At 36.2% G+C, this 22,649-nt stretch overlaps 2 protein-coding genes across 2 annotated transcripts; one reads left to right on the top strand and one right to left on the bottom strand.

The window, feature by feature from the left end:
- Positions 1-432: 432 nt before the first annotated feature.
- LOC114761851 (transmembrane 9 superfamily member 8) lies at positions 433-4,696 on the bottom strand. The gene is made up of 7 exons (XM_028951301.1): positions 4,483-4,696; positions 3,179-3,343; positions 2,980-3,089; positions 2,762-2,867; positions 2,566-2,678; positions 2,300-2,453; positions 433-1,992 (listed from the first exon to the last, which is right to left on the bottom strand). Exons 1-7 carry the CDS (start codon positions 4,600-4,602, stop codon positions 835-837), a joined length of 1,926 nt encoding a protein of 641 aa, XP_028807134.1. The 5' UTR covers positions 4,603-4,696; the 3' UTR covers positions 433-834.
- Positions 4,697-16,142: 11,446 nt separating this feature from the next.
- Positions 16,143-19,903, top strand: LOC114761843 (BTB/POZ domain-containing protein NPY1). Its single transcript, XM_028951288.1, has 4 exons — positions 16,143-16,207; positions 17,330-17,399; positions 17,775-18,929; positions 19,071-19,903. Exons 1-4 carry the CDS (start codon positions 16,143-16,145, stop codon positions 19,584-19,586), a joined length of 1,806 nt encoding a protein of 601 aa, XP_028807121.1. The 3' UTR covers positions 19,587-19,903.
- Positions 19,904-22,649: the final 2,746 nt, after the last annotated feature.

Consider the following 22,649-nt stretch of genomic DNA (forward strand, 5'->3'; position numbering starts at 1 on the left):
TGAGTTCAGCTCAGGACAAGTCAGTGTTGTTTTTTTTTTTTGGACCAAGGAGGACTAGTCACTAGTCAGTGTTAGAAAGCTGGTAAAAATTGAATGAATACGCCTTGTTTCAAGCATGCAATGCTAGAAAACTCGATGTCGCCCAGTTGTTTTTTTTTTTTCATGATATCAACCGCATCATTAGTGTCCTGGTGTGGGTTATATGCGCTGTATTTTAATCATCCTTTATTTTCTCGCAAAGAACGAAAAGTACTCCTCCTCAGAGGTGAACGGATCCAGCTAACTGGAATCCCGATCTATCCTCCGATTTAAGGCGAACTATACAAGCTTGCATTAATATCAAATCTTGCGTTCAATAGTACACCTGAGGTGCCCCACGATTGGCCTATGAAAAAAAATGCCTGAAATATGGCACGCTTCCTCGGAAAGCTATTGTCAAGAGCAAAGCTTAATGTTAACTTTTCATTCGCAATACGACTCGGGCATAATCCGACGAGTCCGAGATGCACGACTCATGCGGTTTGACGATATTATAATTGTTAGGATACATCTTTTAATCATAAAACATCATCTTCGACGGAAATCTTCTGATTCTCCCAAGAATGACCGTAAACACGAGCTATACTTGCGAAGAATCCTACATTAAGAATTTTGGCTGGGAAATGAAATGGGGGGTAAAAAACATGTGCAGTCCTCAGTTCAAAATTGTACAGAAAATAGGTTACATCTGAGCATGACGGGAGCTGAATTTTAAATCCTTAAGTACCTGATCAAAACCTTGCATAACATTTCTTCCATCTTCCAAGTATATTCAACCAGAACCAGCTACTGTAACTAATCAATTTTCACCGAGGAGTAGATAAGCCTTGTGAACCAAAAGCAGGCATAGAATCCGATGGTGCCGGTTAGCACGAAAAATGCATAAGAAGCTATAAGCATGTAACCGAAGTACAATATGGCAGACACCATCTTTGTGATTTCAAGCTTTGTGAAGAAGTAAAATGTGGCATAAAGGAAGAGGTAAAGCGCAGAAGATCCAGATGTGAGGTATGACCGCCACCACCACAGGTAATCCTCACTGCACAACTGGAAGTAGCAAAGCACAACGGTTATTTCTGCACAAGTGACAAGGAGGATGATGAAGACCAAAAAGAGGAACCCGAAGATGTAGTAAAACTGATTCAACCAGATCGAGGTGAGAATAAAGAAAAGCTCAATGAAAACGGCTCCAAATGGGAGTATTCCTCCGATCAGAACTGAAAAGGCTGGGTTCATGTACCAAGCCTGCTCAGGAATCTGCCTTGGGATTTTGTTCGTCTTCACGGGACTCTCAATAGCAGGCTTCTTGAATCCAACATAGCTACCCACAAAAACAAGTGGAACCGAGATCCCAAACCATAAAAAGATCAAAGCAAACATGGTACCAAAAGGAACAGCTCCAGATGATTTTTGACCCCATATGAGAGCGTTCAACACAAAGAAAATTGCAGAGACAGTTGCTGGGAACATGATTGCAGTCCTGAGGGCAATTTTCTTCCACTCTGATCCTTTGAACATCTTATACAAGCGAGAAGAAGAGTAACCAGCAAAGAGCCCCATGAAAACCCAAAGCAAAAGCATAGCTGTCATCAGTGCACCCCGGTTTGAAGGAGAGAGGAAACCAAGGATGGCAAATATCATGGTCACTAATATCATCCCGAAAAATTGAACGCCAGTTCCAACATAAACACAGAGCAGATCAGAGTGGTTAGGGGGTCTAAACACATCCCCGTGGACAAGCTTCCAACCAGTCTCTTCTTGGGCTTCCTCTTGTGTCTCAAGCTCATTGTATTTTGATATGTCACGGTAAAGTGTTCTAAGCATTATCATCGCCACCATTCCCGAGAGGAAGAGAACAATCATCAATGAGTTCACAATAGAGAACCAGTGAATTTGGTCGTCAGTCATAAGCAGATAAGTATCCCACCGCGAAGCCCACTTCACGTCACTTGGCTAAAAGCAACAAAGGATAAAAGCAGATCATGAGAACAAGACACGAGTAAACATCTTGTCCTGAAAGCAGTAACAACAATTATAGGTGGAAGAAATATGAGAACAAAACTTGGTTACATATGAGAGAGTTATTGATGAGAAGACAATAGAATAAAAGCTAAAATAACACTGACAAATCCAGCCCGCAAAGGAAATGCGTGAGCTTCTCCAACCAAAGGCTTTACCTTATATACTAAAGTAAGCAACGGGACATTCTAGAGAGAGAAAAAAGTACGCAGGTGCCATGCTATCACTTCCTTAACCTCACCTGGAATTCAACATCATATGTGAATATAATTTCCTTGTTCTCCTCGACTTCTTGAGGAGTGTTGGAGTTGACAACTGTGCGTTTAGTGTGAGGATCACAGGTTGTCAAACGGGTCTTCTTCTCATCCCATTTTCCTTCGAATTCATGTTTAACACTGCACATCAACACTCGGAATTAGAAAATCATCACATTACATGCCACAAAAGATGAACCAGTTAGAATTAGAAGGAATAAAAAACAGAGTGGCCAGGGCCAAAAAGTGGGACCTGAATGGCTTAACCTCAAAACCGACAATCCTGGCAGATTCAGTCTGTGAATCCTTATGATACTTGACGGTAAATGCCAGATGGTTGTGGATGAAATACTTCTCCTCCTTGCTCTGCATGTAGAAAGAGTAAGCAACAACATAATTGACATTCACAAGAGACATTTTGCTTCAAATTTAAAGAAACAAAAATATACCCCAGTATATTGGCCTTTGAGTCCAACGTGGAAACCAAGCTGATAAACTGTAGAATCCAGGTCAATTCGCTTTAGGGGAACAACCAGAGGAAGATTATCTAGGATCCTGTGAATTAATAGGGAGAACCATTATAAGAAAAAGATACTTCTTCTTTAAAAAAAATAATAATCAAAATTGCAATCACACGCAGACAGATATATATATTGGCATGCCATACATGTTCACCCGATACTCGTCATCAATCTTCTCTTTAAACTCCTTTGCAGTTTTGGCATCAAGCGTCAGCTTACACAATATATTGCACATTTGTGGCTCACGCATTTTAAACTACAAAAAGTTACTGAGTCACTATCAGCAGATGTCCCTAATAAAATAAGCATTTCAGAATTAATTATTAATTATAATATAAAACTGACCACATAAAGGGAATTTTCAATCCGGTCACCACGTAGTACTTCCCCAAGATTTTCTGCACTGTCCTTTATTTTATCAGGGCGACAGTACGGAAGTGAATAGTATGAGTAAGGGAGTTGAGTCTTCGTTGATGTTAATTTGTTAACTTTCACTTGCAGTGTATCTCCCTGCAGCAAAGAAAAATAAATTGTCCGTCACTCTGATATGAAATAAACAGGTGGTTCATTAATTTGACCAGAGCACAAGCGCGTTGCAAAAAGGCATAGATCACACCCACAGACTGTATCACGTTTTTTACATTTTACAACAAAAGATACAGCAGACATGGTGGTTTTCAGCGAAAACTGAAAAGTAAAAAAGAAATCATGAAAATATCTTTGAAATGACAGAGCACAAGTATCGGGTATTCAGTATAGATATCATAATTACCCGGGTACTCTGGAAAGTCCATTAATTGGCTTAAAGAAGGAAGCACTAATACTATAAGAACGGAGCCTATCATACTATGTCCGATGAACACCCGATGCTCATATCAGATGCAGTATGACATTTCAAATTGTATTTACTTATTGCGTCATGGCCTTTGTAGTGTTTCAAATCTATGTCATTATCAATAATTCCGAGGCAGTATGATTATTGTTTGTCGCATAAAACAAAATTTGTAAACCTTGTACAGTTTTACTCCCATTAACGCGATAAAATAAAAGTATTATCACCAAACTATTTTATTACTCCCGATGTTTAGTTGCTTGCATCAAACTAATTCACATCTTTTCTGACTATTCAAATATCCATTGTCTCTCTAGATAATTATAGAAAGACAGCGAGAGAAAATAGGTTACATGGTTGGGTATCTTAGTATTCCCGGAGTCTTTCAAGGACACATTTCTACTCTTTTACATCAAAAGTTCTAAATACACTCGACTCCTCAGCAAAAACCATGGAACGAGAATTAGATCCAATAGATCCTTGATGCTTAAAATGAGAATCTATTTAAAAAAAAAAAAAAAAACCAATAGTGTGATGTTTGCTAAATTGCCACCGGATGAATGCAGAATAAATATTGGATATCAGACAAAGCATCAACGCAGAAAAGATAGAGCTGGATCGACCAGCTCACTCATGTTGTCCAGCGGAAGTCAATCATAGAGACGGTCAATTCAGATAAACCTAGTATCAGTCTCGAACACAGATCCCGTATTTGAGGATTTTTATCACGGATCAGAAAGTTCGCAAGCAACTGGGAACAAATAAATAAGCGATTCAAAGAAACAGGATGTGTGTGTGAAAGAGAAATGAAGCCGACCTGTTCGAAGTCCTGTGGAGCAACGCCGGGGAGATAGAAACAGTGAGCGCCATGGATAAGGAGCAGAAGAATTGCAGCAAACACCAGCGTAGGGAAGGCAAGCGATCTCAAAAACGCCATGGCGTTCGAGATCGGAGATGGGGGGGGGGGGGGCTAGATCTGAAGACGAAGGTTGTGCCCTTTCAAATGGCTGTTGTTATGTCCGTTGTCGGGGAGAGTTACAAGAACAAGAACAAGTAGGCTGAAAGAGTAGTCGCAACTAGAAAGAGCTCTGGGAGATTTTCTCCGGTTACGATTGGGTGCGGTTCCTGCGTTAGCCAGTTCAATTGCGCCACGTATGTCTTAAATGTAGATCTGACCGGTCATGATGATCCCATCCGCCCATGCCCCTTTTTTTTTTTTACTTTTTGGCTTGCCCCTCTCCTCAAGGAAAAGATGAGTTCTGCTGCTAAGTGCTTGGAAAATATAGAAGGGCTTATAAAATAGAAACACTTAACTCAGTATACTTCTGGCAAAATACGACATAGTTTCTTAACATTAATTTAATCATAATTTTTTTTGACCTGGAATTTAATCATAACTCAATTTTTCAATGAAAATAAATTCATGTGATTAGAAGTAAAGTATTTCACCGAAAAAAATAAAGTAATAATATTAAATATTCATAAGCATGTTAGTGATGCTAAAAACCTCTTGTGGTAATTGTGTAATGCGTGAAATTTGAAGGAAAAATTGCAAATAAAGATCCCAATATATAAAATAGCAATCAGGGACCCTGAATTTGAGAAATTGCTCACAATAACCCGATCCCAATTTGCAATTATGAAATCATGGTCCAAATTACCAAAATACCCCTCTTTAATTTTTTTTTCCAAAAAAGAACACCACTGCCTCGCCGGAATCTGGCCGTCAGCGCCGGAGCTCCGCCACCTCAGCTGCCAGCCGCCAAAGCTCCGATGCCGGCGGCCAGATTCCGGCCATTGCCGGCGGCCTTCCTTTGTTTTTTTTTTTTGAAACTGTTTTTTTTTAAAAAAAATTGGGGGGAAGTGAGGTTGAGGGGATTTAATCCCCCAACCTAATGCTTCCCAAAATTAGGAATGACCATTGAGCCAACAAATTTTTACTAACATTATAATACAAAAAAAAATATAAGTTAATTCATTTACTCTTATTCCAGGTGATAACAATAATACATTTGAAAATAACAAGTCTGGGATTAAAATTTAACAATACGTTTTTTTTATAACAACACACTCTGTTGCAGGTGATAACAACAATACATTTGAAAATAACAAGTTCTGATTATAAAATAACAAGTCTGGGATTAAAATTTAACAACACGTTTTTTTTAAAACAACACACTCTGTTGCAGGTGATAACAACAATACATTTGAAAATAACAAGTTCTGATTATAAAATAACAAGTCTGAGAATAAAATTTAACAACACGTTTTTTTAGAAAATTATTTATATTATGATTTTGGAAAATAAATTATTTATAACTTATAAAAATATTTTTAATATATTTATTTTTTCTAAAAAATACTTTTTAATCTATATATCTATACAACTCATTATAAATCAAACTACTTCTTATAAATTATAAAGCATTTATAATTAAGTATTTTTAATCTATAAATCACAGTATAAATTTTTATATTATTTCATTCTTTAAATATTAAAATTTATTATTAAGTATTTAAATATTATAGTATAATGTATTATTTCATTCTTTAAATATTAAAAATAGTTTTTATATTTAAAGAATAAAATAATATTTTTAATTATAAATTAGAGATAAATTTCATTTATAAATTTAAGCAATCAAAAAGTATTTTTAATCTACAATAAATTGTACTATTTATAATTTATAAGAAGTAGTTTGATTTATAATGAGTTGTATAGATATATAGATTAAAAATTTTAAAAAAAATTAAAAAAGTGTGTTGTCATTTTCCCTAAATCTTATTTATAAATTTGAAAAATAAAAAAGTATTTTTAATCTATAATAAATTACACTTCAAGTTCTGATTATAAATTGGAGATAAAAATTATTTTTTTAGCAAATTAAATAGATTTAAAATACTTTTTATAAGTTATAAATAATTTATTTTTCAAAAGTATAAGATAATTAATTGTTATAAAAAACGTGTTGTTAAATTTTAATTTCAGATTTCTTATTTTATAATCAGAACTTGTTATTTTCAAATGTATTGTTGTTATCACTTGGAATAAAATGTGTTGTTATATAAAAAAAAAAAAAGGTGCTATTAAATTTTAATTTCAAACTAGTTATTTTATAATCAAAATTTGTTATTTCCAAATGTATTGTTGTTATCACCTGAAATAGAGTGTGTTGTTATAAAAAAAACGTGTTGTTAAACTTTAATCCCAGACTTGTTATTTTATAATCAGAACTTGTTATTTTCAAATGTATTGTTGTTATCACCTGCAACAGAGTGTGTTGTTATAAAAAAAACGTGTTGTTAAATTTTAATCCCAGACTTGTTATTTTATAATCAGAACTTGTTATTTTCAAATGTATTATTGTTATCACCTGAAACAAGAGTAAATGAGTTAACTTTTTTTTTTTTGTATTATAATGTTAGCAAAAATTTGTTGGCTCAATAGTCATTCCTAATTTTGGGAAGCATTAGGTTGGGGGATCAAATCCCCCCAACCTCACTTCCCCCCAATTTAAAAAAAAAACAGTTTCAAAAAAAAAACAAAGGAAGGCCGCCGGCAATGGCCGGAATCCGGCCGCTGGCATCAGAGCTCCGGCGGCTGGCAGCCAAGGTGGCAGAGCTCCGGCGCCGACGGCCAGATTCCGGCGAGGCAGTAGTGTTGTTTTTTGAAAAAAAAAAATTAAAGAGGGGTATTTTGGTAATCTGGCCATGATTTCATAATTGCAAATTAGGACCGGGTCCTTGTGAGCAATTTCTCAAATTCAGAGTCCCTGATTGCCATTTTATATATTGGGGAGTCTTTATTTGTAATTTTCCCAAATTTGAACTCGCCGGCAAAAAAAATAAAAAAGAACTCAAGTATACAAAAGTACATCTTAATATTTTCTTGTCAAAATTTTGTGCTTTTTTCACCATCAAGTCTAGAGCAGTTGAATTCAGAATATCTCAATAGGATGAAGTAATTTTGATCCTCTTAATTAAAAATGTATTGATTGAGCTTTGATGCAAAAATATGAACAAATAGATCATAATATAATGGTATTGAGGAGAAATTATATTTTTTCTTTAAGAAAGTGAATAAAAATCCATACTTTAATATTGTTGTATTAAAATTTAATGGTCAATACTATATCTAATTCTTATTATAATTTTCAAATAACTAATTTACGTAGAATAAAAAATTAGTTAAAAGCAGTGTATAGGTGAGAAGTATACTTTTGTCTTCAAACATATTCTTATAATAAATGAGAAAAAAAATTATGAAAAAATATAATAAACAAGTGTGTGGCAAAAGGAAGTAAATAAATAATGAAGGGAAAAAATAAAAAAAATAAATATTAAAGTAAATTTAAATTAAAGTTTATAAAATGCATCATATATAAGGCTTATGCACCGAAAGGAGCATTTTTCAAGCCACCACCCAACTGAGATCTGAGAGGATGTCCTCAGTTAAGTATTTAATTAAAAGGTGGTGACCATTAAATTATGCATGGGTCAACTAGGCCCAAAAAAATGCGTGTTTGGTTGTTCCCCTTTTTGGGTCGGAAAGATGTTTGTTATTGATTTATTGTTTTTTTTTTTTGGAAAAACTAATTTGGGAGTCCTTATAATTTGCCCTATTTTGAACCAGGTCCTTAAGGTTTTATTCTTTTTTATTAGCTCCTTTAAGTTTGCACCGTGATATTCGTTAATCCTTCTCCTTCAAAACCGTTCAACTAGAATGAACGGACCCTTGATTGCTGTTAGAGAGAACTGAGATGCGGCAGGAATATCAAAGATTAGAGGGAAAGCAAGCACTTGGAGGTAGAGCCGGGAAAACGAGTCGAGTCTGTCGGGCCGACCCTTTTAGGCCCTAAAATTATGAGGACCGGGCTTGATATTTTTCTCTTAAAATGAGAAATAAGCCCTGGAGGGCCGAGGACTTAAAAGAGCCAGCCCTTTTAAGCCCTTTTATAATTTTTTTATTTTTAAATTTTTTTATATAATATTAATGTTATTAATTTTTTATATTGTTAATAATATTTCAAATATTTAGTTATTATTATCATTTTAAAATTAAATTTAGTTTTAGACAATAATTTATCCAATTAAATTTTTAAAAAATGGGTTAATTTGGACTTTAATAATGATTTGATTTATATTATATGCGTTGATATTTTTAAACTATATATATATTTGATAATGGAATATTTTTATACTTATATAACTTGTGATTCTATAATTTGAATTAGAAATTCATGAGTTTCAACAACAATGTTTCTCACATTAAAGTAAAATAATAGTTAGATTGCAAAATTTAAAAATAAAATTCTTATAAAGAAGAAAAACTTGATATTTTTGTTACGAAAGAAAAGCATACTTATGAAGAAAAATAATTAATTATAGTGATGATGAAGTTTCAAAAGATTAATGATAGTGTTTATTTATTGCACAATTGCATTATAGATAAAACTTTTAGATGTTGTTATCTTGTTAATGAATGTTTTAGATGTTCTTAGATGTTGATGAATATTTATATATGATAATGTTTTATATTTGTGACTTAATTTTATTCATATTTATGTCTTTTATTAATGATTTCATTAGTTTATTTTTATATTTTTATTAAAAAAATATGATAAATATAAAAAATAGTATTTTTTCTTAAACGGGCCAAAAGTCCGCGGGCCAGTCCTGGCCTTGTAGCTTAAGGGCCGGGCCTAGCAAATTGGGGTATTTTTAAAATTTCAGCCCTGGAGGGCTGGCCCTTTTAAGCCTGCCAGCCCTGAAGGGCCGGCCCTGATTCCCAGCTCTACTTGGAGGGGCTCTTTTGGGACACCTATTATGAACAAGGTGCTATTGAGACTAAGTAATTCTAGGAAAAACACCGTGCTATGAAAAATTCTTACCACGTACTTGAAGATTCACGGCAAAGATATAGTTTAACTATGAAACGTAGAAATTAGTGCAAAGACATGGTGCTGTGTGATTATGATGATGTGGATTCAATTCAATTATTTAAGACTAAGGATCAATTTTCATTTGCAATAGAACTGTGCCCGTTATGAATCTTAGTGGAATAGAGGTCCAAGGCCCTCAGTGAATCAGACCCCGTGTGATGAAGCGAGCCTCTATAATACTCTCAAATCTTCCACGTTGAGATAGGAGACGAGTCCACATTGTCAAAATTATCCAGCTGTCTGCAACCTTAGTTCTCTCTGACAGCAATAAAAGGTCCATTCATTCCAGTTGAACAGTTTTGAAGGAGAAGCATTAACAGATATCACAGTGCATAATTAAAGGAGTTAATAAAAAGGACAAAAACCTCGGGACCTGATTCAAAACGAGAGCAAATTACAAGGACTTCCAAATGAGTTCCCCCCTTTTTTTAAAGTATAGGTATCCGAGACAATCATATTTAAGATACTATTAGACACTAGATATTGATACCTTTCTTAGTGAGAATTCAAATCTTAATTCATTATGTTATGAAGGATTAGATCTACCCCTTGTTAGTTAATTTATTACTATTAACACAACATTGCATCAAAAAACTTTATCAACACGACCTTTTTTTTTTTTTGGCCGCCCACCGCTGGTGGAAGTAAGACAACAATATGGCTTGGAAGTAAGAGATGTTGATCCAAAACTCTCAAAATCTCGCTGTTTTCATTCTATTTGATTTTGGTTTGGAGGTCCAGTCTTGATTCTTTTGGTTGACTCATGTAGTTCGATTTTGGGCCGATTTATCAACTCAATTATGACAGGCCCGATGATGGCTGTTAGAGCCCTCGCATTGGACAAGGCTCTGTCGATAATAATCACTGCGTTTGTCGAGTGCACGGGCTGAGTTTGGGCCATGGGCGAAGAAAATGAAATAGGAAGATCTCGACAAGCATTCTTCCAAAACAAAAGGGTCGAAGAACAAAGAAACAGAAGCAGATTCAGACTCGCTTGGGATTTTAGAGGTATCTGGATAGCGTGGTTCTCCCATTTTCTCGGGGATCGTACTGCTTTTGAGGCTGACGAATGAGCTATTTTCAAGGGTCTCAAACTGGCTTGGGATTTTGGCCTCACGAAGGTCATTTCAGAATCAGATTCAAAGAGTTTAATTGATATGTTGAAGAAGAAGCACTGTAGCAACTCAGAGAGCTTACTTTTTCTGCAGATAAGAGAGTTAATGAGGTGTGCCTGGGACCTTGAAATTCAACACATACCAACGTATCAAAATCATCTTGCAGATCCCTTGGCCAAGGAAGGTTTATCTAACTCTTCTCTTTTGGATACCTGTCCTCCTCATTTGATCTCCTTGTTTGATGCTGAGTGCCTGGGATCTAGTCTCTATTAGTCTGCTCTAGTTGTTTGGGCTCTAGCCCTCTTGTTTACCCAAAAAAAAAGAAAGAAAGAAAGAAAGAAACAGATTCAAAGCCATCTTCTCTGGACAATCAAAACAGCTTCAAAGCTTAATCATTAAATATGGTATAATCATGGTCAGACAAGGGTTATTTCAGATTTGAAACTGCGAATTAACTTCCTTCGAATGAAAAAAGGAAAGCAATTGTTCTGTGTATGGATGAATTTATTTGAGTGCTCCATTTTACCAGTGCCAGCATCCCATTCCCCTGGCATTTTATCAAAGCTACTAAACGACTGGTAATATCAAGCTCCTCAGAAAAGCAGGAAAAGACTAGTTGAACCTCTCACTGTCGGGTGGCCATTTTCTCTGGAGTCCTTTTCTATCAACTTGAACGCTGTAGGGATCAAATTCGGAAGACTGTTGTGATATCAATATTATAAGACTTTATTTTTCTTTCATAAGACGCCAAAAACAAAAGTTCCGGCCAAGGGATGAGGGAGGGGTCCTGCATGCATGTGATCGTCCGAACTCTAGCCTCTAGATCATCCATGATATAGATTTCAGAGGCTATATGTGTGTGTGGGTGTGTGTGTGTAGCTTTCATTTGGAAAGATGAAGTCGCCTCTCAACCCTTTAGCTGGCGTGAAACAAATGAATGAAACACGACTACAGAGTTAAAGTATTAATCAACTAGTGGGGTGTCATCGTCTCAATCAAAAGTAACTCGTCAAAAAATAAAGTTTGGCTGACCAGAGAATGTCTCATTCTTTTCAATTAATAGCTTGCTTGCACCAAAAAACACGTATTGCTTTAAGGCTAGACAATATATATATATATATATCAGCATCCAGCAACTTCACTGGTATATATTCTTCGTCGTCCTTGCAAAATTCACAGACATAGCAAACTATGATACAGTCCTTCTAAAGAACACAAAACATGGAGAGAATCTAGGAGCTGTGACCCAAATATGGAAGATAGCTAAAATCGTGGAAGCTGTTTTAAAGTGAAGAGGCAGATATAAAAGAAAGGGGGTTGGGCATAAAGGGAGCCATATGGTCCCCTCCAAGCTAGCTAAGCTACCCAATTTGCTAAGAAAAAGTCCCTCCACACCCCAACCATTATTACAGATTGGGACCCTCCATCCATCAAACCCTATCATCATTTATATGTGATGGCCTTTTGCTCACGCCTAATCTCACTCATGATTTCTCCATAAGAACCACACATGCGTGCAGATGATTTGACTAAACGTCGCCATACCCCTTTTTTTGTTATATGTATGGCTTTATATCTAAATTTTTAACCAAGGTTTGGACATAATTAACCACTACGTGTCTCTTCCTTCTTTATTTCTTTTCAATTATGGTATCTATTATGTAACAACTCTGTTGGACTCGTTGCTCTTATGATGGCTCAAAAGTAGAAAAAGAATATAGTCCATGTTTGGCCCCCGTGAATAATAATAATGTAGCTAGCTGCTAGAGGGTAGAGTACGTATAATATATGGCAAAAACCTTTCGTGAATTCTTCACCCTCCTTATGATTAAATGATTTTGTGGACCCTTTATGAAAGCTACTGCGACTATCCCACATGCGACCATGCAAAGGATATACCTACTTGGTTTAATGTTGTGGATATAATATACCATCTCCGATTTTAATTATAAGACCTCGTTTGTAATTAACGAGATTTTATAGTTAAGACGGAGGTAATATATCAGTTTCTTTTTTGTAGCTGAGGCAAACAGCTTAAAAGGCAGCCCTAGCTAGCTAGCTAGCTAGGTATTTCATGTAACCAGTTCTGTGGGTTATTGCTATAAACAAATTTCTCTAAACCTGAAGGGAAAATGTAGAGTAGTTGAAGGTGAAATGTAACTAAATTGCTAGCTGTGCTTATAGATATCATGCCAGCCATGTTGGCCCCTACAGCGATTGAGAAGCCAATTCACAGATGACTGGGCCGGGTAATAGTTGACTGAACTATTCACAATTAATTATCACATGGGATGCCTTTATTCACCAAACGATTAATTAATTATAGTTCAATTATACATATATGGCAGCATCACCAGTACGAAGGACTGGAATACGCCCAAACTGAGGAAGGAGGGTGAGAAAATCGAATGGGTTATAAGATCTTTTACTTGGAGTTTTGACATTCTGTGTGTCGACTTAATTAGGACTGGTTTAAAGTCTAATGAATATACTCTCGTTTAAATGGGATTCTTCACTCGTTGTCCGTTTCCAACGTATATGTTTGCATCGTGCTTGAAATCCGTATGATGATGAGCGAGAAGAAGTGTCAACCCACTGGAGAATTGTCCAGTTTATATTCACCTGCAAAGTGCTGATATACAAGTGTTCGAATTATAATACTATTAATTCAGCTTTTGTGCTAAAAGTATGGTGAATTAATTATAGCTAGTACATAATAAAAATTTCCATAACACGTACAATAACTTTTAAAAAGTGACAAGGTTTTATAAAGGGGCTATAATTAACTTCTTCGATACGCATGTGCTTTCAAGCTAAGTTCAGGGCATGATTGAGGATTGGACCAAAAAAGAACAACATGATTGTGGAGGACCAGGTTGTTCGGATCATGGTCCCTCACAAACACCCTTAGTTTGTGACTGGTACCAAGATCAAAGATCTGTACTGAGTTAGCGAGAAGGGAAATACACACACATACATATATAAAGGATTCATCAGTCTGAGAGACTAAGTAGTAATTGGTCGTTGTAAGGGACTGATATAGAACGAGAAAGGAGCTGAATTGACATGGGAGCTCGTTGTAATGGAAGGGGTTGATGTGCATTGATTGGAGGAAGACGATGGAGATGAGGATAAATCTAGAAAGTGGGACTAGAAACACACGTTTGTGGGATGGAAGGACGTGCATTAAAGAAGAATAGGACTACTGGGGGGTGGCAAAATTGTGGATAGCAATATTCTACGCAATTTATTTTCTCCTGTGGTCCTGATTAGGACTCCATACCATAACTTGGTTACTTCTATTAATTATGAAGACACTGTGAAAGTTTTTGCTGGATAAAAGTGGTGTTGTTGGGATAAGCGTATGAATCAACTAACTCTAATCATTGATGAAGGGGACCATTTTAGTCATGGCCTTATGACCTTTTTAAGAACTACAGTAAAAATATATATACTATTATGTATTATTGTGTGAATAATTTCACTTCATGAATCTCTAGGTACAAGAATAAAATTAAAAAATAAGTAATATTTCACTGACTTTATCAAAATTATTATCGTCATGCTCATTGATGCAGAAACAAAGATTTTTATTGATTATTAAACATTTTTAACGTATAATTATATCTAGTATATTAGAATTAGAATGCGTAATCTACCTAGTCATTGGATCATAAATACTGCTCATTTGATAACGGATTCCTAATCAGTTTGTACATGGGCGAATGTACTTTTTTTTTTTTGTACTTACCCCATCTTTGAAGTTTCTGATTATTTTTTAAAAAGTGTTTTCTTTTGAAACACCAATTGAAAATTATTTTACAACATTTTAAATCATTAATTACAAACTGACTTCTGCTGACTAAGCTTTTACTCTCATGACATAAGTTGCTCATATTATTTGAAAATGAATACAATTTTATGCAAGTACTTAGTTATTTTTCTTTTGATAAAAGTTAGAGTCTTTTTAAATTATTTTGAATTTAAAACTAATTTTTATTAAAATTTTTGTGGTATGACCTAACAGGTTTACAGAAGTTACAGCCTATGGCCACACGTACACTAATCCATGCAATAAATCAAAACCCCACATTACTTCCCCTCCCTACATTTTATTTAAAAATAAATGTAATTTCATGCAAGCATTGAGTTTTTTTTCTTTTGATGCAAGTTAGAATCTTTTTAAATTATTTTAGACTTAATATTAATTTCTATTAAAATTTTTGTAGTCTGACCCAATAGGCTAATAGGTTTACAAAAGGTGCAGCCCCACTTATCCCAATCCACGTAATAAATCAAAACCCCATACCCCCACTCCCCTCAAAAAAAAAAAAAAGAAATAAGGTGGAAAAATGAAAAATCAGGGAAGGGACATTTTTGAGATTATGTCTAAAGAAGAGGGACAAAATAGTCGACAAAGGGTGGCATGCTTTTCACGATCATAAAGGCTCGTGAAATCCTCTGAGCAATCGTATTACGCCTTACTACGCATACATAAACAAAGACTCTAACTTTCCCTCCCTCTTCTTTTTTGCCTGCAAAATTCAGGGACTGGAGAGACAAACGCGTCAGGCCTACAAAGATGATCATTCATAGCGTCCAGAGAGGGGATGCTGTGCTTGTCAAGATAGACCCTTTGATATTTGCGCCAAGGGAAGATCTTCACCGAATCAGAATGATTTAAAGCAAAGGCGGCGAGAATTTATTACTTCTATCAGTTTTTCTGCTCTGCAATCTCATTCGCTTGTTCTCCCAAGTAATTTCTGACGCCACTTCCCATTTTTCTCCAAGGCCAGAATTCTGACGCCATATTTCTCTGCTCGCAAACAACGTCTTTTATAGCCGGATACTCCACCACTAAGAGCTTAAAGACGTGTCCAGGCTCTTGCTAACAAATCACGAGTGCTTTGTCTTTCGAAAGCGCCTAGCTTTTTTGTGCGATTTTTTTTTTTTTTTGAGATAGCTGCTTTGCGAGTTGCAACTCAGGTTGGATACCCACCAGGAGGACATTTTCTTCCCTTTTCCTCGTTCGAATCTACCCAAACTACTCTCTCTCTCTCTAACACACACACACACACACGGGGCCAGCATCATCACTGGAACGCAACGCGAAAATCGAGTTGGGGGCTTGTAGTTGTTTCAGTCCAGCGTTTATTGCGCTCCTTAGAAGCGTGTTAGAGGGTGTTCTCTTGTTGCCAACGCCATATCTGGCATTGGTTTAGGTACTGTTCCGGGGCCCGTCTCTCTGTTCGGTGACTTTGTAACAGAGGCTTAGTGCGACCATTATTAACATTGCTGCAGAGATTGTTTAGCTAATGGGCGTCTTCAGAGAAACAGAGGCGTAGCTTATCGTTCTGTCTGAAGGTTTTTTCTGTGGTCAAACACTCGTACCTCGTTTTGTCCGAATCCCGGGTACAAAAATGAAGTTTATGAAGTTGGGTTCGAAGCCTGATGCTCTTCAAGCCGACGGGAAATCTATCATCAGGTGAGAAGCTTCTGAACAAATTTTCTTTCTCTGTTTTTATTTTCAAACGTATACTTTGAACCCTTTTTCGTTTGGGCCTTTGTTTGGTTGCTTGAGCGGTATGCAGAGTCATTGTCCTTGGTTCTGTTTTTGTTTGCATCTACGCTTTCATTGTTGAGTCCTTCCAATGTCTTCTTCATTCTTGGGTTACATGTCCTATTTCGTCATCGATTTTTTCCTCCTAAAAGGTAACTTTAGTACTACCTCCGGTCCTAATTATAAGATTAGGACCGGAGGTAGCGGCATCGCTTATCAATTAATTCGAATCGGGAGTTTATAGAGTGAAGCACTGCTGTGTAGGTTGTTCCTGATCGCTTCAAAAAATCAAGATAAGCAACCTATGGCCTTTGTCTACAAACCGCCAACCTTTCCAGTATTCAAATAATGTTGAAAATGAAGGAGCGAGAACTAACGTCATGGGTGTCTCATAAAATAGCAACAACGTTAATATTTTATTGCCGGTGACAGATAAAAAGGGGATAGGGGGAAAGGAGTGTGAAAAGGTCACGAATTTGTCGTCCAGCTAGGGTAAAGTGATCTGTAGTATTCGTCATCTTCAATCATAGAGAATAAAGAATATTTTAAAGTTTTAACAACACTACTATTAGCTGCAATATGGCCATATTATATTTTCTTTATTTGACAAGCTTGTGCTTTTCATTTTTCCAAGTGAATTTCAAGCGACATTCAACACAGGAGAAAGGTTTTTCTTTCGTGGATGGATTGTTTTAGAGATAACATGAATCGCTGTCGCTTCAGCATGTTATAAATTGTGTTTTTAACTATGAAATGTTGTATTGTCATCTTTTAATGTCATGCATGTGCTATGTCTCTCGCAACCAACGGCCGTTTTGTTGTGTATCGATTTTGATGGTCTGCAAGTAGGGCTTGCTTCTTTTCTTTATGTTAATTTTCACTCCAATCTGGATTCAAACTTGGATCCTTCATTTCTATAATCGGTTCAAACGCAAAGCTCATTGGTAGATGGAGCGTCCTTCGCCCCAACTAAGCCTTTTGGCCCCTTTCCGGAAGAAGAATTTGTCATTGATTAAAAGCGTAACGTACAAACGACAATTCATGCAGGTATGTCTCAAGCGATTTGGCCACTGATGTCATCATTAATGTTGGTGAAGTCAAGTTTTACCTTCACAAGGTACATAGTATTTTAGCATCTTACTTAGCTTTGTCCTGTTAAAAAATAAAAATTGCATATATGTGTGTGAGTGTGTGTACATCTGAAAGATGATGTTGGCGTTTTGTGAACAGCTATAACTCATGAGCATTTTCAATTATTTAACATTATATTGTTGCTCAGTCAAATATCTCAAGTTCTTTGTATTGCGTTGAGAGATTTAACATGTAATAATAGAGTTGGACGACTCCAAGGATGTGTTCTAATTTGTGCGTTGACTTTGCATTTTAATTCCTACATGTAGTACTAGATATGGATTATAGATATAGAACAATCAGCTAGGTGCTTGCTTCCCCGTCTGTTTTTAATCATTTTTTAATTTCTGGTGTTTTCCAGTTTCCTCTCTTGTCTAAGAGTAATCGACTGCAGAAACTGGTTTCAAAGGCAAACGAAGAGAATTCTGATGAAATATTCATAGCTGATTTCCCTGGAGGGCCTAAAGCCTTTGAAATATGCGCAAAATTCTGCTATGGAATAACCGTTACTCTTAATGCCTACAATGTTGTGGCTGCCCGTTGCGCAGCAGAGTACCTAGAGATGACGGAGGAGATCGACAAAGGGAACTTAATTTTTAAGATTGAGGTGTTTCTAAACTCGAGCATCTTCCGGAGCTGGAAGGATTCTATCATTGTTCTCCAGACTACTAAATCTCTTCTGCCATGGTCTGAGGATCTGAAGATCATTGGAAGATGCGTAGATTCCATAGCTTCAAAAACTTCTGTGAACCCAGAACACATCATGTGGTCCTACACATATAACCGGAAACTAAGTGAGTCTGATAAAATTACCGAGGATCAGATGGCATCTCGGGCAAAAATTGAGTCGGTTCCTAGGGATTGGTGGGTTGAAGATGTATGTGAGCTGGACATTGATCTTTACAAGCGTGTAATGATTGCTGTCACATCAAAGGGAAGAATGGACGGTGTCATAATTGGAGAGGCTCTAAAGGTCTATGCCGTGAGGTGGTTGCCTGAATCCGTTGAGGCATTGGCTTCTGATGTTCATGCTTGGAGGAACAAAACCTTGGTAGAAACAATTGTCTGCTTATTGCCGTCTAACTATGGTGGAGGCTGTTCATGTAGCTTCTTGCTGAAGCTATTGAAAGTGGCCATATTAGTTGGAGCAGGTGAGTCGTCAAGAGAAGAATTGATAAAGAGCATTAGCTTTAGATTGCATGAAGCTTCTGTTAAAGACTTGTTGATCCCTGCAAGGTCTCCCCAGACAACCATTTATGATGTTCAATTAGTACATTGTCTTTTGAATGGATGGATGACTTTTGAAAGGGAGAGTTGTGAAATGGAAGTTGACGAGTACAGAGATAAAGGAAAAAGCTTGGTGAACATAGGCAGGTTGGTGGATGGTTACCTAGCAGAAATTGCACATGACTCAAATCTGGGCATGTCTAGTTTTATTGAATTGTCACAGTCAATTCCAGAGTTTGCTCGACCAAAGCACGATGGTCTCTACAGAGCTATTGACATATACTTGAAGGTAGATATCTGTCGGAAGCTTCATAATCCTGTTTACTATGTTTTATAATACCACGTGACCTCTATGAGTTTTCTATGCATGCAGCCATCTTTTGCCAAATCTGTGGCATTCTAGGTGTAAAATGTAGTCTTTTGATTTCAGGAGCACCCAAGTCTAACAAAAGCAGAAAGGAAGAAGATATGCGGTTTGATGGATGTGAAGAAGTTGACGGTGGATGCATCAATGCATGCTGCACAGAATGAACGGCTTCCACTTCGGGTTGTAGTGCAGGTTCTCTTCTATGAGCAGCTCAGAGCTTCTGCCAATGTTCGAGCTCTCAGTAGCAATCAATGTGATGAGGAATATGAGAAAGCAGTGGGGGAAAATTGTGAGGCGTTCAAAGATGAGATGAGCCATTTGAGCATCAAAGATGAAGAAGAGTTCTGTAAGAAAGGGAAACTGAGCAAGAAGAATAGCAAAAGCAGCAAAAGTGGCATGCAACTCCTACCATCTCGATCAAGGAGAATCTTCGATAAGTTGTGGATTGTGGGGAAAGGTCACGGAGAGAATAGGAGCTCCGAGACTTCAGGGAGTTCTAATAGCCCAACATCTGTAGTCCCTGCAGATACCAAATCATCTGGTTCTTCGGCAAGACAGAGGAGGCATTCTGTCTCATAGGGAGATGAAATTTGCAGTTCATAGGTTATTTTAGCTATCAAGGAAAAGAGAAAACTCGTGGTGGAAGTGTAAATTGCTGGGTATGGTATTAGTTGATCATGATGTTACATTGCACGTACAGAATTTAGAGAGAATGGAGGGAAAACTTGCAGTACAGAAAGATGGTACGAGGTATCTGTTCTTAACGCCACCACCCCATTGGGTTGGGGATGATCATGTTTTATGTAGGATTTTTCGTGTATAGATAGGGGATTGGATGAAATTTACAAGCTTTCTTTTGATGTTTATCTCATTTATATATAAGAAGACATGCATCAGATCTTGGCACAGCATGCGCACTGCACGGAACGATTGAAGGCCTGATTTTAGTATTTCTTTTGAGTGCTAAAATAATTGCAAGTAAATAAAGTTTATTAAAAAGAGGAATTTTGTTTTTGTTTAAAAAAAAAGATGAAGTCGAACGAGCTCGCTGTGAAATACGGTTAGTTGAGGAAGTACTTCTATGCTCGTGAATTATTTTTCCTTGAGGCGGAAGCGAGCGCGGGAAATGCTTTCTCTGGAAGCTGATCAGGTGTCAATAGTCAAACTTGCTTAAGTAGCTTAGCCACGGACCCGCGGTCTTTTATACCTCTCATGTTTCCATGTTTGAAAAGGACTTTTTATTATACTATTTTCGGTCCTAATTATAAGAACTAGTTGACTAATCTAAAAAGATTAAAAAAAAAATTAAGTTAATTATTTGTCATAAATAGGTGTTGTTTTTTCTAAAATATCCTTACTAATCAAGTGTATTCGTTAAAGCTATCATTATTAGAAAGACTATCTTTAAAAAAAATACATAAATATTAGAGACAAAATGAAATGGAATTTTATATTTAGAACTAAGATAAAAATTAAATAAGGTCTTATATTAAAAACGGGGGTAGTATTCTAATAAACTGGTGACAATCTATTAAGCTGAACCATGCTTGGCCCTTGAACGAAAATCACGCAACAGTGTGAAAGTAAAAGAAAACTCACTGGCAATCTTGGGGTTGCCCATTGCGGATATGGCAGAGCAGGACTATAATATTAAAGTACCGTTTGGTATAAAGTATAAAAAATTAAAGATAGGAATTAGAATTGAGATTAAAAAAATCTATTAAAAAGAATATGTAGCATGAGAGATTACTTACTACATGAGATTAAGCAAATCATGGAAGTGGGATTGGGAAGCAACAAGCAATTGTTCATACTAGATACTCCTTCGATCCTTAATATAATACCTATTTAATTAATTTGATTAGATTAAAGAAGTTAGGTAAGTTAGTTAATTATAAGAAATGTGACACGTTTTTTCTAAAATACCATAATCATCTTTCTTAATATCCTCTCTTCTTCTTTTACTTAATTGTGATCGAGGAAGTATCCATAAGAATAATTTAGAGAAAATTAATAAATATGAGAAATGTGACTTATATTTATAACCAAAACCAATTCAATAATTAGGTCCTATATTAAAAACCAGAAAAGTATTATTTTAATTATTTTTCTCAATTGCAATCATAATCTATATCTCTTATATTCAATACTTTGTACTAAATGGGACCTAAAAATTCTTCATCATTGTGCCCGTAAGAGATTTTCGAGGTTTTTCGTATTGAGAGTCAATTCATTCAATTGAATTTCTTTAATTCTGATTTGAAGCATGTGTTATCTATATGTATGACATTCGTCAATGCTGACTTTTTTCGGATGTCATAGTCGAATAGCACAACTTTCACTTTTGTATAGGTTTTTAATCCTCATTTTTGTTTGCTTCGTGTTTTTTTTTTTTTGGTGAAATAAAGGCAAGCTAAGGCTTGAGAAAGGCTCGCCAGAGAGTCTTAATAGCTAGCAACACAAACGCCGGGCGAGATAGCTACTGGTCTCCCTGAAGGTCATCTGAAAACATATGCCAACATTCAGCTGGTACTTCTGGAATTAGGACCAGATCCTCAGAGGTTTGCTTCCTGTATCTGTATTATAATATTACCTCTCTGTTAACATATAACAATTTGTATTATAAAGTGGATTTTATATTAAAAATAAAAAATAATATTATTTTGTATGATCATAAAAAGAATAATAGTTTTGTCAAATGGCAAGTTGCTCCAATGATAGAGCTACTCGCCCCACTTAGATAATGCCAAGCTTAGCATTGATATTTTTGTGTGCATGTTTAATCTTATAAATAAATAAATGTTAAAAAAAGTAAATGGGGGCCCAGGAAGGATGGAAGGTTTTTTTTTTTTGGCACATTAGAAAACAACCTAAAGAAAATTAGTTGGGATTAAAACCGAAACGATCCTTTTCCACTAAAATTCTCATATGACTCAGGACAGATATCAGGACGGGAGGAAATGGACATCTCCTGTCTGGCTAGCGCATCAGCAACTTCATTAGCCTGCCTTCCAATAAAACACAGCTTGATCTCCCAGTTGTACTTCAGCAAACTATGAATCTGCTTAACAAAAGGCTACAGCAATAGGAGGAATTATTCTCAGCTAGATAATCAATCAAAGCCTTTGCATCAGATTCAAATATAACCTTCGTAAATTCAAAATCCCAAGCCAACACCAACAAGAGTTAGTCTAATTGATAAGGAGTTGGCTCATAACCCACAAGATCATGAGTTTGAATCTTACTGTTAATATGAGAATCTTATTGGTAAATAATCTGTAAGTACCTCTGTAAGTGTTTTTCGAGCTTAGAAGCATGTCTTGATCTTGATAAGTCCCGGAAAAAATAGTCCAGGCTTTAGCCTCAAGGACACTGTACGAACCAATCTAAAACGAGAACCCAACAATCCAATTCCCACGGCGATCTCTAACAACACCTCCACAAGCAGCTTTCTTGGAGGATTTCGAAACAGCACCGTCAACATTTAATTTGAACTCAAAGGATGAAAGTTCGCAAGTCGATGATTATGCCTACGGGGTAAGAAACTCCTTCTTGGTATACATGGGGCAAGAAACTGGTGTTACGTACATTATACAGTATAGGGCCCAATAAATCCAACCATATGGGCTTTCTATTGTGGAC

Source organism: Neltuma alba, unplaced genomic scaffold (assembly GCF_004799145.2).
Source record: "Neltuma alba isolate B1F8T4 unplaced genomic scaffold, ASM479914v2 tig00011138_pilon, whole genome shotgun sequence".
Lineage (NCBI taxonomy): Eukaryota > Viridiplantae > Streptophyta > Magnoliopsida > Fabales > Fabaceae > Neltuma > Neltuma alba.